Source organism: Anopheles coluzzii, chromosome 2 (assembly GCF_943734685.1).
Source record: "Anopheles coluzzii chromosome 2, AcolN3, whole genome shotgun sequence".
Classification (NCBI taxonomy): Eukaryota; Metazoa; Arthropoda; class Insecta; order Diptera; family Culicidae; genus Anopheles; species Anopheles coluzzii.
The window spans coordinates 49,018,152-49,033,397 of NC_064670.1; the positions used below are offsets into that span (position 1 = coordinate 49,018,152).

Genomic DNA, 15,246 nt, shown 5'->3' on the forward strand with positions numbered 1-15,246 from the left:
GGTACAATAGCATAAAACTGAACATATTATTGATTCGTTGCCATGATTTAAATGTTATGCTACGTGTCATTACTTATTCAAAAGATACTGTTTTCTAAACAATTCCAACACTAACCAATGCAAATCCGTTAAACGTGTTGCGAATTCGCAAAAAAATATACTGTACTTCGAACACGATCGAACGGTTCACCCGATTCCGTGTAACATCTTGTACACGCAGCAACAACGTCCAACACACAGCTACTTTCCCAAAACAAATTTCACTTTCGATACGGAGAGTTTCGGTTTTATTCCCGGTGGATGGAGACAATTCCAAAGAGGGTTTGTGAGATGTGTATGCAAGCGCCGTTATGCTCCCTCTCTCTCTCTCTTTCTATCTCCCTTCCTATCGAAACGCATAAAAAGCACAAATGGAGCAGCAGATCCACGGGTAAGTGGTGTGTGCCCACTGTGGGCCTACCAAAATAATAAAAAAAAAGTTCAACCACTTTTTTGTGCGCCCTCCTAGAGAGTGTCGCAGTAGTGACGGACTTGTTTTGTTTCACTTGACCAGCTGGGAACGATCAAAGCGATGATCGAATCCAGTACCAGGGTTCCGGTTTCTCGTACACTATCCGCTACCGTCGACGGCGATGGTTTTAATGTTGGCAGATTGTTGTGTTTTATGTGCTGTCTTCTTTCCCTCTTCATATGTTTTTTTTCTCTTTTCTACTTGTCTTTTGTTGCCCACTTCATCGGTTACTACTTCTCAAATCTGGTCACACATTTTACGACCAAACATGGCAAAGCTATCTGCACGATGTGGCGAAAATAAAACACCAGCCAGCCAGCAATCGTCCGTGGTAAGATGCAACCCGACAACATACACAGTGGCGTTACAGAGGTGAGGTGAGGTGCTCCTTTGCCTGAGTTATGCAATGGGCTTACTGACCGGCTGTTGAAGGAGTGCAATGGTCCATCGTAGCATATTTTCGTAATTGATTGTATCGTGGACGCTGCATTGTAACTTCCTGCATTTCCCGCCAGCAACAAAATGGAAAGGAATGTTGAACAATTTGGGGCTGTTAATTGTTGTCTCGTAAAAACATCTCCGGACAGCATTTATTGGCAATGTTCGGTTTACAATTTTCGGCCCCGCACTCGATGAAAGTGAGAAGGGAGATTGGTTATTTAATACACATCCGTATGCAAATATCCAGTTTTGCCTGCGGCATAAAAATAGCATAAAGTGAAATGTATAAAGCGGGTTGAGTTCGCAGAAATGAATTATTGATTGCGAAAATATGCTGCTGGTGAACAACAAAACAGAGAAAACATTTTGTGCGTTTAGGATCTCATCGCTTTCATTTATTCTTCTATTTCTGTTGCGCCGAGAAAAAATACAATTTAATCAACAACTATACAATAACAAACATAGCCCTAGCACTCCAATTATTGTAATACCGTATAACGTCACCAAATTATAGGGTCAACCGAATTCATACCGTTTCGCACAAAAACATAAAAATAAAACTCGCCGCCAAATTATTCAAATTCTTCATGCTGCTCAAAATAGCACACAGGTTGTTCATGCGCGAACCGAAAATAGCTTCTACCTACACCCACGCGGTATTTTCGGAAGGGAGCAAAGAAGTTAAAGAACAACAACAACTAAAAAAATACTTTGTAGCCAAAACTGAGGATAGGCGTCACAGCATGAAAACACACACACACACGCGAAACAACCCAACACAGAACATACACGCTGAAAGCAATAACAAACGTCTAGCGAAACAAACGGGACTCGCACACGCATCATGCCGATTTTGCTAGGGGTAATCCTTCCCGTGCTCGTCTGCGATGATTCAATGTGATTTGTTTGTACACTAAGCGGCCAGCGTAAATTGAGCCGAACCGAAGGAAGATGACGGGAAGATCGCAAACTGAAATGCTTGTTACGAAGCGTTCCATCTTGTGCAACATTGTTGTTCATTTGGTACACGACCGTATGGGCAAATTTTACAGCTGATTAATTGATACTGACAGCGACGAACCGACAGAATGGGAAAAATGGTTTCACTTTTGTTTATGTGATCTTTAGTCGTCGTCGTCGTCGTTGTCCGTGGACCATATACTTCTGCCAATATTGAAGGACGCCCTTCAGCAGTACGCAGCGCAATAATAAATGACCTCATAATTCAAATAACTTGGGAGAAAATTCTTGTCTTAAAACAAGAAGTTGGCAGTTAATTACATTTTTAAATTCAACTCGAAAAGTACATCATTCTTTTGTGTAATGTGGGATTTCATGATAATATAATCAATGATATAAGAAATTTACCTTCAATAGTTTAAGGTTTTAGTAATAAAAAGGGAGAAAATGCGTTCATTATAATGCTATAATTTTTTGCTGTAAATAATCATAAACTGCTATTTATGAAATAAAAACGAAAAATGTAAAACTTTTCCATTACATTACGCAAATTGGATCTGAAGTTTTTTCCCCAAACAAATATGAAAAAAACAAGGTAAAACTACGTGCAAACTATTATTTGGCGTACCATAATATACAAAGCATTAAATAGCATTAATCTTTTTATTCCCTTATGGTTGTGCCGTTTCAATTCCAGAGCTGGTTTGCACTCCAGTATAAGGCAAACATTTGTACAATCTACCTAAGGGTCGGAAAATCCGACTGAAAAAATAAAAGCAAATGGCAGTGAAATGTACCCCGAGATCTTCGAGCGGGATGGATGGTGGGATCGCACCAATTGCAGTTCTCGCCACACAACGAAATCGTCTGCAAACTGAGCCTTTGCACCAACCGTAACCTTCAGCAAGTTCATAGACCCGTGTCGTGAAAATCTCAACAACGCCTCCCACAACTACACACAGGCCGTTTGCACGTTTTGCGCTAGTTGGTGGGCAACATTGACTTGCCTGCTGGCCCTACACTTGGTGTGTGTGTGTGTGTGCATAACGCAAAACATAGCATCCCAACAGACAGGGCAAATCGAACTGTTTACAACCCTCCCCCAGGTTCCCTTTAATCGAGGAGTCCAACAGTTTTCTCGCTGCATCTCACTCGCTCACCTCCTACAATTTATGCGAAACACTCTCTTCATCAAGTGCAGCGCTAATCGCGAAAGATGGGCCGCCCGCCACAGAGCAGCGGCAAACGGCAGTGAAGCAAAAGAGCGGTGCAGAGGGAGAAAATAAAACCTTAAGCGTAAAAATAACAACAGAGCCTTTGCACGCTTGGCAAACGTAAACGTGATCGTTTCTCGTGCGCCTTCCCTCCCGTGCCGCTCCACGGCGGCATCCTTCTGCCCGTCGTCGCACTCGCGGTTGTTTGTGCCTTTTGTTTGGTGGGAGCTCGCGCGATGCGTATGTTAAACGCGTCTTTAGCTTCCTCCCTTCACACCCCGAACAGTGCGAACAAAACTAAAAGGGGGGAAAAGCGAACAGAAAGGCAACACGTTTGTTGCTCGTGACGATCAAGTGTTGCAGAAGGTGCATAAACTAACTGTGAATGATTGTACCATGAGTTCCCAGATGACAAACGCAAAGTGCCGAAAGGAGAAAAAACTGTACTCAAAGGTAAGAAGGAAAGTGATTGGACACCCGTCCAAATGTCCAAATTAATTAATTAATTGAATGACCACCAAAATATGAATTTACTTTATAGAATAACTGATTCAAACTGCACCGTGACGGACACGTGAACACAAGATTGTAAATCAAACAGACCAATAAATAAAATAAATAATCAAAACCAACAAACTAATAGAAAAAAGCACAAATGTTTTGATGAGTCCATGATCGGATTTAAAAAAATGGCTTTGGCGCAGAAAAGCAGACAACACTTCGGAGACAAAGATCAGCAAAACCGAAGCAGACGAACGCATGCGAACCGAGAGGGGAAACTGGCGTGGGCCTGGGGAAGGCAATTCGTCGAACAACAGTGCGTTGGCCGAAGAAGATCGGCGAGTGTTCGAAGAGTGCTTTCACTCTCGTTTCTTAATTTCCTCCCAGCAAACACGCCCGCATGCACCCCCCGCCGGGCGCTAACTCTCGTCTGATGCCGGCGTCCATCGGGCGTCTCCATTGCCAAGGCTGTTTGAGCATGCGTATGTGTTAGTATGCGAAAGTATAGGTCGTTGTCTAAAAGGTGTTTTCAGGTTTTTCATTGCTGCTTATTTTTTCTCTCTCTCTCTCTCGCTATCTTTCTTATGATTTCATTTGTTTTGATTTCATTCCGCAAGCCGCACCACACGCTGCATGCATAGCGGGTAACATTTTTTGTGCGAGATGAATTTCTCCACCTTTTGTGGCGTCAGTAGTAGTAATTCCACCAGCAGAGCAACACCGGTCTGCAGCTTAAAGCGGTAGGTAATGTTTACCAATTCGGGAGCAATTGTAAGTAACAGAAAGAAAAAAACCGTAAAACAGAAACGCACAAACAAAAAAGAGCCCGAAGACGAAGAGAAACAGTCATCGAAGCACTACACGAGCACGACGCCTCGACCACCATTGCAACAAACTAAGCGCGTTCGAAGTGCTTTGCATACTGCCAAACAAAAAAAAACTACACTTTGTTGTGTGAAAACGCCATACACGGCAAACAAACAAACAAACCGCACAAACAGCGCCACGCTAAAACACGGCGAAACGAGAAAAACTCACCCCCTCGGTGTGCTTCAATATTAAAGATTGCAATTAAATAAATAAAACAAAGTTCAACGGCAGACTGCTGCTGTGTTTGGCAGTCATGCCTCGCTCGCACGGTCATTTCCGGCTTAGAGGGTTTGCGCAGAAGATGAATAAATTACCAACCACAGACGGCGGGAGAGCATAAAGGAGCGAGCGGGATCAAGGCCAGTCATGGCTCGGAAGGCGTAAAACAAGCAGCACTAACCACAGCACCTACGAAACACTGCTCTGCACCCATTCGTTGAATAGTTTACGTGCAAAGGAGCGACCAGGAGCGATAGTTTGCCCAACCTGATGCCCCCGGGGGAGCAAACGAATATGTTGGAAAATTGAAAAGACTGAACTAAACTTTTCAATTCATAATTCCCCCCCCCCCCCCCAAAAAAAAGAAAAACAAGAAAACGGACAACAACAAGCATTGCTGAAATAATCTACATTCGCTGGGCATAGAAAACTCGCTCGACTCTTTTTGCCCGAACCAGCAGCAGCTTCCGCGCCAGCTTACGGACGAACCGTGTAAGCGCTGGGCGTCTTTTCCGCGTACGCGTAAAGGGCCACCGACCCTTGAACTTTGTGTGCCCTCCTCCGCACAGGGCGATCGCGTTTTCCACTGGCAATGTGAAAATGGATGCTTTTGTGCTCGTGTGCTCGTGTGGGTGGTGGACTAAGCACACACACATGCAGACGTACACAAACGCTTACAGTCGATAATAAATCTTCCCAATAAGAGTCACGCCACCCCACGGTGTAAGTTGGTTGAACATGGCCGAATGTAATGAAATGGGTGAGTGAGGCAAGGATGAGATTTGGTTTCTCTTTTTTGGAAAGAGCATATAAAGGGTTGTTTTCCGGTGTTTGATTTCGCAGATTTCTCATTTCCAATTAATTCTTTAAAATAATTTATTCGTGGAGACGACGTGTATAATCTTTAGAACTCCCATTTTCTTTTGAGAACGACTGATCATTTCCTAGATTAGTAAGATCATATACGAGATCAATCGTAGCATTAGAAGAAAAACCAAAAAAAATGAATTTTACTTTCATTTTCCTTTCCTTGCGTAAACAAACACACCCAAGCTTCATTTCGTATCCTAAATCAGAACACTCTTACACACCGTCAATCACAACATTCCATTCCCATCATAACTGCAAGCCGAACGATTTATGGAATGCAATACTGCGCTCGCTCTCTTTCTCCCTGTCCGCATTCGTTACCGCCAAACTAACAACCTTCCCGCCCAGACAGCCAACCAACTGAGCGTGGCCCAGCCTTGTAAACACAGACAAACACCCCCGTCTAGACGGGCGAAGGAAATGCATTTCTGTGCGCGTGTTCGTGATGGCGTGTAATTTTTACTTTCCCATGCTGTTTACTCCCCTGGCGCGACAACACGCCGGGCGCGCCCCTATTTCACCTGAAAAGCTTGAGCGGGAGAAAAAAAGGCAAACCTGTAACGGAAGTCAATTTGAACGCAAATCCATTTCTACCCATTCCTCCCGCCACAAAGTCAACTAGCAGGAACAGCAAACAGGACGAACCCTGCGCGTGCGGACGTTTCCTGCACCACCAAGAATCCATCAAGATTCATCGAGCCATATCCTTGAAGGGTACACCGAACGGATAGGGTAGTAAGCAAATGGAAAGAAATTGCATCGACTCTAGCGGCTCTCTGCTTCGGTGCAAGAAGAATGGGAAATGGCTTTTTAAATCAATTATAATACATAGCCTTGCCCCGGCTTCTTCTGTAAACATTTTCTCCCAAGTGGCGTGTTCTAGCCGGTCCTGCTCAAGCCACCCATAGACTAGACTATCGGTGAAGCACGTAGCGAGATGTGTAGTAACTTCACTCTCGCCTCTTCATTCATCCGTTGCGAATGAATGAAAGTCTAGCTAGATGGGGATATACACATCGATCGATCGACACTCACCTCAGGATGTTCGGATGCGACAGTTTGTTCAACAACTGCACCTCGCGCAACATGTTGGGCCGGTTAGCGCGCCGTTGATTCATCTTCAGCACCATTACGTCACCGGTCGTCCGATGTGTCACCTGGAAGTAGATACAAAAATGGAGGTAATTAGTAAAGGCGGTTTTTCCACCATGCGGGATGATCTAGTAGTATGTAGATTCTAAGATTGCAGACCGTACAGTAAAACCCCCTCCATATTCAGGGGCTGTGAGACATTGCGGCCAAAGCAATTACCGGTGTGCGGTGGAGGCAATTAAGACCACGTGATCAAAAGATTTGCGCTCTGACGTTGTTTCAGTTTTGCAGATAACGTTCTCTTTACAGATACATTTAATCTTTGTGGTTTGCAAAAGATGGTGCGAAAAAAATACAAGCATGCATAATGAGCATTTTGTAGACTAATAAACAGTTTTATCGGAATGACGCCAGAGCCACCAAAACACCATACAGTACACCAATTTAACTGAACTGAATGAGTTACTAAAAAAATAAATCTCATACCATCATGCGATTTTTTTACAAAAGCCTGAAAATAGTTAATTCTCAACACGAACTAATAATAAGTATGCTATTTATCAAACATGTGTCTCAATTATTGTGGATAATAACCCTAAACTGCAATGATACATAACATTTGTTTCGTTTTTAGCATTTTTAAGCATTGTGATAAACATAGGTAAGTATTTCAATCGTTAAGACGTCATCATTTGCTTGTTTGTTAGGTTTGATGGTGTATCTCATGAAATCAAATAACGAGAAAAACAACTTTTTGTGTAATTGAATCTTGCCTAATAAATAAGCAAATATTATCTGGTGCAAAAATACACTACCAACCTCTAACTCCCACTCACAATAACCCCTGTATTGCTATTTCAACATTGCTGAAGAATTTTGATTTGCACCCCCACAAGACATACAGCCGATGGTGTTGATTGTTTAAAGAAATTTATTAGCACTGCTTATCTTATCGATGTGAATGGGTTTGCAATCGTTGAGGAATTTTTCCATTACCGCTGTAAACCAACGTGCAGTCACAGCACAGCCCCGGTTGTTCTAGATCTTTCAACACAAACGTTTCGTTGAACAGAAGGAAAACCCAGAGAAGCATCTCTTTCGCCGTGAGTTTGTCTGCTGTGAGGGAGAAAATAAACCACTATACTCACAGTCAGTGCAACGCTCACATTCGTAAATCTTTCAACAAGGTGCAAATGGGTCCTTCTTTGTAGGGAGATGTGCTCCCCAAGACGAAAAATTTAACGCCGCCGCAAAGGCAATGAACGCATTGCATCGCTCATTAGGGCAATGGCAATTTAATTTATCTCATTACTCGCAAAAAGTTCTGCCACACACACACACACACACACACACACACACACACACACACACACACACACACACACACATATATATGCACCATTTAAGACCACTAATGGCCCATCATAAACAGTGCAGTTTGTGTGACAGCACAGGAATTGTACATAAGTGGGAGAGACTCGATGGTAGTTTGACAGTTTAAGTTGAACGTTCTGTTAGTGTTATTCGGGTGTGTGTTAAAAACAACAAAATCCGATCATCATCAACGATCACCGTCATGTGAGCCACTAATTGATCACACCCAACCTAGGGTGGCCAAGATCGTTACGAGCGCGCACGTAGGGGAGAAAGTCATCCAATCTGCCACCGCCGTCGTCTCATCGCAGGACGCTCTCGAAAACAACACACACTCCGGGGTCGGTCGGTTTTGATGCGGCGAACAACACACTCAATAAGATGCTCCCCGTGCCAACCTGCCAACGTGACACGCCCGCCATCATCTCAAGTCCCGCCAACACACTCGCACACATGGGCTTGAAACCGACCGCCCGTTGGGCACGTGTGCGGTGGTGTTGAAAAGCAAGCCCGATAAGAAAGTGCACCATAAATTCCCTCCGAAAAAAAAACACTCCTCCTGCTCCTGCTGGAGGCTGGTCCGTGTGTGTGTGTGTCGTGCACTAATTGGCCTGCTCGAGTGACGCTCTCCGTATCGAAACCGACCGCTTATCTCAACCGCACACCACCGACGCGCCTTTGCATGCCTTTCAAGCGTGAATTTAAATAGCGCGAGAGCAGCGTTTAGATGGCGGCGGTGAGGAGAGCAGCGATTCCACGACGTCCGCCAGAGTGCTGGGGTATTGTGTGAATTAATCTTTGCAAGTTGTCGCATAACTAATTACCGGATAAAGGGGAGGAGGAAGGTTGAAGGCTCAAGACGCAATCGTTTGAAAATAGATTGTTCCACCTGCAAATGGTGGCCGCGCAGCCAGCGAGCATTACGACGTAAATTTCACGCATTCGCGTTTCGGGTAATGGTCGCCGTCTGATCTTGATCATGACAGGGATTGGAGCGGGGCTAGGCGCCGATCAGTGCGAGAAGATGATTGGGAAGGTGTCCACCACCAGTGGCGCGATGCGGTGTCCGCCTAAAAGGAAAGCTCTCTTTTGGGGGGGTGCATAATTTATGCGCCATACTCACAGCCAGATGAAAATAAACGCGAAGAAAGCGCGGTTTGTGCGGTGGTACGGAAGGCCGCCAGTAGCTGGGTAGATTATTTTTCCGATAACATCCAGCTGCTCGCTGGCATTGCCTTCTCTTTCTCTCTTTCGCACTGTTTCGGCTGCTGCTGCACTACACTTCACGGTCTTGATTGTGTGGCTCAAATTGGGCGAGAGTTGGCCAGTGGCCGTGAATCTTCGTGTGCGCGCGCGTTCACGGTGTGCACCGAGAAAGGAAAATTAAACCGTCTCCTCTCCCTCGCTCACGCACTATGATGGGGATATGCATTGGAGGGAAAACGATTCGGAGGTTCATGAACCCGGGCCAGCGAGCTGTCCGCTTGGTTGAATCGGCCCAGAGCCGCACTTTTCCATGATATTTTTTTAATCCGTTGATTTCCATACGAATTATTTTATTCAAATGTGTAAATAATGCTCTTAAAACAGACAATTTAATACAAATTTAACATAAGCGCTTCTTTGGCAGCAGCTTTCGTGGTAGAAATGGGCTTAAAGTAGCCGCTCACCCCTCTAGCTAAAGTTAAAAGTTAATCAGTTTCTGCTCGCATCATCGCATTCGCCTTGCATCCTATTTTTATGCAAATAAAATCGTTATAGCGCTACACAAACAGCAGCAAATATCTATAATTAAACCACAATTCTAATCAAAGCTTAAACACTAACGACAGCGATCATTTACACCACATTACCGGTGACATCTCCTCAGTACCTTCGCTCGAACGACCCTTCGGACAGCGAGCGGGCGCGCAAAGGGCGTTTTCCATCGCGTAAACCAACCACACCGGTAAACAACAATTTCCGCACATTGGAAGCGGGCAATTTCGCGATCCGGTTGGTGTGTAAGCAAGGCGGAGAAAATGGGGAGGGCAAACGATCGATGACAGTTACCGAAAACCGGAAGTGAACAAACGAACCGGTCCGCGTGCGGTGGCGGCCAATCAATCAACGCTGCACGTTTCCCGGCTTTGCAAAGATGATACACACGCAAACAACGCACTCTATACTGCTATCGATTCTGGATGTAGTGATGGGTAAAGTTGTGACAAAAACCCGGTGTTGACTCCGATCTGAGTCTAAAAATATCGTACCCATCAACGCAAGGCAATTCCATATTATAATAGCCGTAGCCCGTACCAATAGTTGGAAATAGAGCTGTAGCCTTCCGGAGTTGGAGTCATCCGGAGTTGAAGTTGGAGTCATCAGGAGTTAGAGTCATTCGTAGTCGTCCGTAGTCGTCTGTAATCGTCTCGAGTCAGAATCGCTCGGAGTCGGAGTCGTCCGGAGTCGTAGACAGACGGATTCCGCGTCGACCGGGGTTGGTTTGTACTGGGGTCGGCCAGATCGAAGATGGCCGGAGCAAGGATGCTGTCGTCGATAAGTGTTCTTCTTAGAAACAAAGACCTGTTTATGTAATGCACGCGCAAAGCAAAATATAAAAAAATAAAAACAAACGAAATGCCACTTTGGATAACTACGACCCCGGACAACTCAGACTTCAATCGACCATGACCCCAATCGATTCCGAATGACTTCAAACTCCTGACGAATGACTCCTGAACTTCAAACCAGACGATTCCAACTCCGGACGACTCCAACTCCTGACAACTTAAACTACGAACAACTTCGGCTCCGAACGACTCTAACTCCGGACAACTCTAACTCCGAACGATTCCATCTCCGGACGACTTAAACTCAAAACGACTCCAACTCCGAGTGTAACTACTGGTTCTGATATTGCCGGAGTCGTATTCGGAATAACCAAAAAACTGAAGTCAGATCGGAGTCGTGGCTGCGCTCCACAGAGCACATCACTAGCGCGATGGTGTTGTAGCGTACCGTCGAAGCGTTCAAACAAAGCACGACTATCGCAGGTGCCCGTTGTATTTGTGGCAAGATTTGTTTCTTCTTTTTCTTCAATCCCAATTTCCGACCCTAAAGCGCTAATCGACTTCCGTCTAGAGTAAAAAGGTAGCGTCAACAGTGGACTGTACGCAAAGAAAAGGAAACCCAAAATAGATTAATTCTGCGACACGCAAGCTATAAAACCTCTGCCCCCCTGTTGTGCCTTAGCCTAAAGCAGGCGTTGCAAAGTTGCGTTGCTTTCCGAAAAGTGCACGAAATTCGATTAATTATAGCCGAAAAATCAAATTAATACAAAGCGGTGGCATAGGAACGGGTGGCGAACGCTCACCGTCGTTTTAATGCGCTCGAGGGAAATGCTTTTACGAAGAAAGGTTTTTCCTCCTCCCCGGGGTTTGGAGTAACAATGGCAACGCTTTCCCAGCCAAAAAAAAGCCCAAAAACAAACGCCGCATGTCGCAAGATCAATTCCCGATGTATAATTCGCACGAAAGCGAGCGCTGTGGGATAAAATATGCCACCCAAACGGTCGAATTCCATTGATCCCGCGCACCCTGACGCGAACATGCTGGCCCCGCGAGGGCTCAACCGCTTTGTTTTACACTTTCGGTTTTAAGCTGACTCGCCGCGAATGTGACATGGCTTCGTATTATTTTCGTTATACTTTTGTTTTTAGTTTGTTCACTTCCTTTTCGGCGATTTTCTTCTCCGCTCGCGACCGGCACACAAAACCGGAGAAAGTCGCTCAAAAGTAATAGCATCCTGGGCGAAATCAATTGACGAATGTGAAGGGAGTCGGCGAACCGAAACTTATGTCACTTTGGGGTGGCTGCAGTTTTCGCCACCCCGTCACTCCGTTCGCTTTTTTTGAGGAGTGCTGGTTTCCGGTTCGCTCGTATCCGTTCACCCCCGTTCAGCGTCTGGGAGTTTGCGCCGGCAAGTCGAATTGTTTGGACATTTCCTTCCGCCTGCAGGATGTGACACGCGTGAAACACGCGAGTTTGCGAAATCGAAAGTGAAGGCACGAAAACTTTGAACCACTAATTGGTCGCATAATGGGCGTGCCTCGGCTGTCGATCATAATTCGCGGATGCAAAAAAAAATAAAAAAGAACTACACCACTGCCAAACATCGTTTTCGTGTGTACCGTGAAGCAAACAAGGAAATGATCAAAATTTCAAACTGTGAAAAGGCTAATGGGTCAATTTTGTTTCCTCTCACCCTGTACACGTGCACTTAAAGGCACGCGTGGAAACGTGGAACTTCGCGCCGGGGCGGCAAACGCACCTGTGAGAAGCGCACCGAGCGCAAGTGCATTTTCCAAGTGCACCTACGTCAATAGCCGACAATTGTGGTGTGATGCTGCTGCAACAACGATAATAGACTGATCGAAACGATGGAAATATACGGCCACGCAATGGGAGGCGAGATCTGAAATCACTTAATCACAACTTGTTTACCAAGCCACTCCTTCCACCTGTTGGGCGCTATTCACTCGATCCCCCGTCCATCATAATTCCCTTTGGACGATCCCAACGCTAATTAATACGATTGCTTACGAAACGGCGGGCTGAGTAGGACGCATGTGGGATGTGTAAAAAAAAGAAGCAACGCGGCTAACAGCGCACCCCGCCAAACAGCCTATTGTTTCAGCATCGATTTTTACGAGGGGTAAGCTATAAACATCGATCATGGGAAAAAGAAGGGCGCCATCCTTATCAATCGCGGGGTGGATTTGATATGCGGCTTTACGTATCGATCCACAAACACCACACCACCACACTCTGCTGTAGTGCGCGATTACGAAAGCTTAATTGGAACGAACTTTGTAGACATATCCAACGCGTCTATAATTTGTACCTATTAATGCAATGTTAATGATGATGATGATGACGAAGATGAAATGAATATACAATGTGCCAATTCCATAAAAATTTTGAAACAATCTCTATAGTATACAAATGATGTTAGTAGTGTTGCAATATCATAAAGGTTGGACACATAAGTTGATGGCGATGAAAGAGAATAAAAAACCATAACAGACACAGCTAACGAAAAAAAAACAATTAAACATCTGCTCTTACATAAAACTAGAAATATTAAAAGTTGCAAATAAAAATCGGGTTTGTAGTAGGTTTTTCGTTCCCCGTGTACCAGATCCAATGTTGATTTAGAAAGGAATAAAACAAACATTTAAACTGCTACTCTTCTACTGCATCTATGCTACTGCAACTAATGCTAATAGAATAAAAAGTACTACTACGTTTATTGCTACCATCACTTCTCCTTTTTTTCTTATTTTTAACAATTACTATTACTATATTAAGCTAATTATTGACTGCTTTTGATTCACAAACATGTCAAAACACAGAGTTTTTCAATGTAAGCAGCTGTCACTACTACTAATACAAATACAACATAGTACATAGTGTAAAACAACAACTAATACTACAACGATTTCTACCACTACTACTACCACTAATGCTACAATAACAACTACTATTGCCACCATCAAATTACTACTAATATTAGAACTATCGCTACTATTACTGTTACTACTACTACTACCAAGATCATGCTACTATTGTTGCAACTACTACTACTGCTAAAAGCCTGCTGCTACTGTTGCAACTACTACTACTACTAAGAACATGCTACAATCGTTGTAATTACTACTACTACTAAGAATCTGCTACTATTGTTGCAACTGCTACTACTATACATACAGTAGGAGTTATATATCCTAACCAGTAAGGCTTGATTCTACTTCTACCATTACTACCATTACTACCACTACTATTACAACTGAGATTACTGTTTTTTGGCAGTTACTAAGAATATTTCTACTACTGATCCTACTATCCACACTAGTGCAGCATCATCAACTATCATTACATCTCTTTCTACTACTATGCCACTACCAATGGGATCTACGATAGCCTATCATCACCCACACATCACAAGGCGTATCATAACGGCGAATCAAACCATCGATAGCTTAGATCCGGCATTCGACCTCGAACACGAACGCACAACATGCATTCGATTGCCAATGGGGTCACGAGTGCAGGCTTGCGCCATGTACGCTCCCTCCCACATGCACACATCTCCTCCTTTCGTGCGTAAAGCAGACGCGCGAACTGGCAATGGAATGCGTGTGAGGTGGGTACTTGGTGCCTGTTTCGAGGTTGGACCATCGTTCGCGGCTTCTTCACGTTCACGCGTATGACACTTTGCCGAACGCCTTCGGATTAGCGCCGCCAGCGTAGAAGCCGCGAGAACCGTAAGAAGCCGGATGAATTAGATAGGCTGGTTGGTAGCCGTTGGTGCAGTGAGTAGTAGCAACGGCAACATCAACGACATCATCCGCTACCGTACGCCTTCCGATGGATGGATTCCGCCTGGCGCCGTTACGCATCGAGCTTCAAGGGCGTAACTGTCGAACGTCGATTAAATCCATCGGATGCGCTTATGCGGTGTGGTGGGGCTAAACTGAACGAAAGCAACAAAAACACCACCCATAGATCCTCCTCCACTCAAACGACTATCTAGAAGAGCCCGCTAATGATGTAATGATGCAATCGCATACGAAAGAGAATCGATTCGATTCTCGTTCGCGTTCTAGATTATTTCTACGGGCGTCATTTGTGGTTTGACTTGGTCCGGGAAGAAATAGAACCGGGCGTCATCTTGGTGATGATTACCTACACTTTTTTTGCGCTGCCAATATTCTAGAACCATGATCATAGCAACGGAGCTTCATAGCAACAGAGCCAGCTGTTTCTCAATGAAAAGCTTCCCATTCCAGCTGCACTTTCTAACCTTTTCCCGTGAATAGCATGGACGTTCTTGGCAGTGTTTCATTTTCACCATCTCCTTCCTTTTGCCAACCTTTTTTTGTGGTTTTTTTCTCTTTATCTTTGTTCACCGCCTAAAAAGCGTGGGAGCTCTCGTTCAAAATTTGTGCTGATTTGTTACACTTTTGCCGGCCGCCAGTTTTCCCCTGCTCCCACCAGCCCTCTTCTTTTCCCATGCAGGTCGTGGCAGAGGGAGCAATATGTATATGCAAGTCGTTTATTTTTACCATCTTCCTGCCCATCGCGTTCCAGTTGGATGAGCTGTTTTCTTTTTCCGTTTCGAGGAGTTTCCGAGCCGGCACTCGCACATTTT

The 15,246-nt window shown here is 44.7% G+C and overlaps 1 protein-coding gene across 3 annotated transcripts in view; it reads right to left on the reverse strand.

Moving 5' to 3' along the window:
- The window catches only part of LOC120953736 (uncharacterized), a 65,399-nt gene that overhangs the window by 16,336 nt on the left and 33,817 nt on the right, over positions 1–15,246 (reverse strand). For all 3 annotated transcript variants that reach the window (XM_040373946.2, XM_040373945.2, XM_049607675.1), the window contains exon 3: positions 6,622–6,743. In XM_040373946.2, the coding sequence (XP_040229880.2) occupies positions 6,622–6,743 (122 nt within the window). The remainder of the gene's footprint in view (positions 1–6,621; positions 6,744–15,246) is intronic.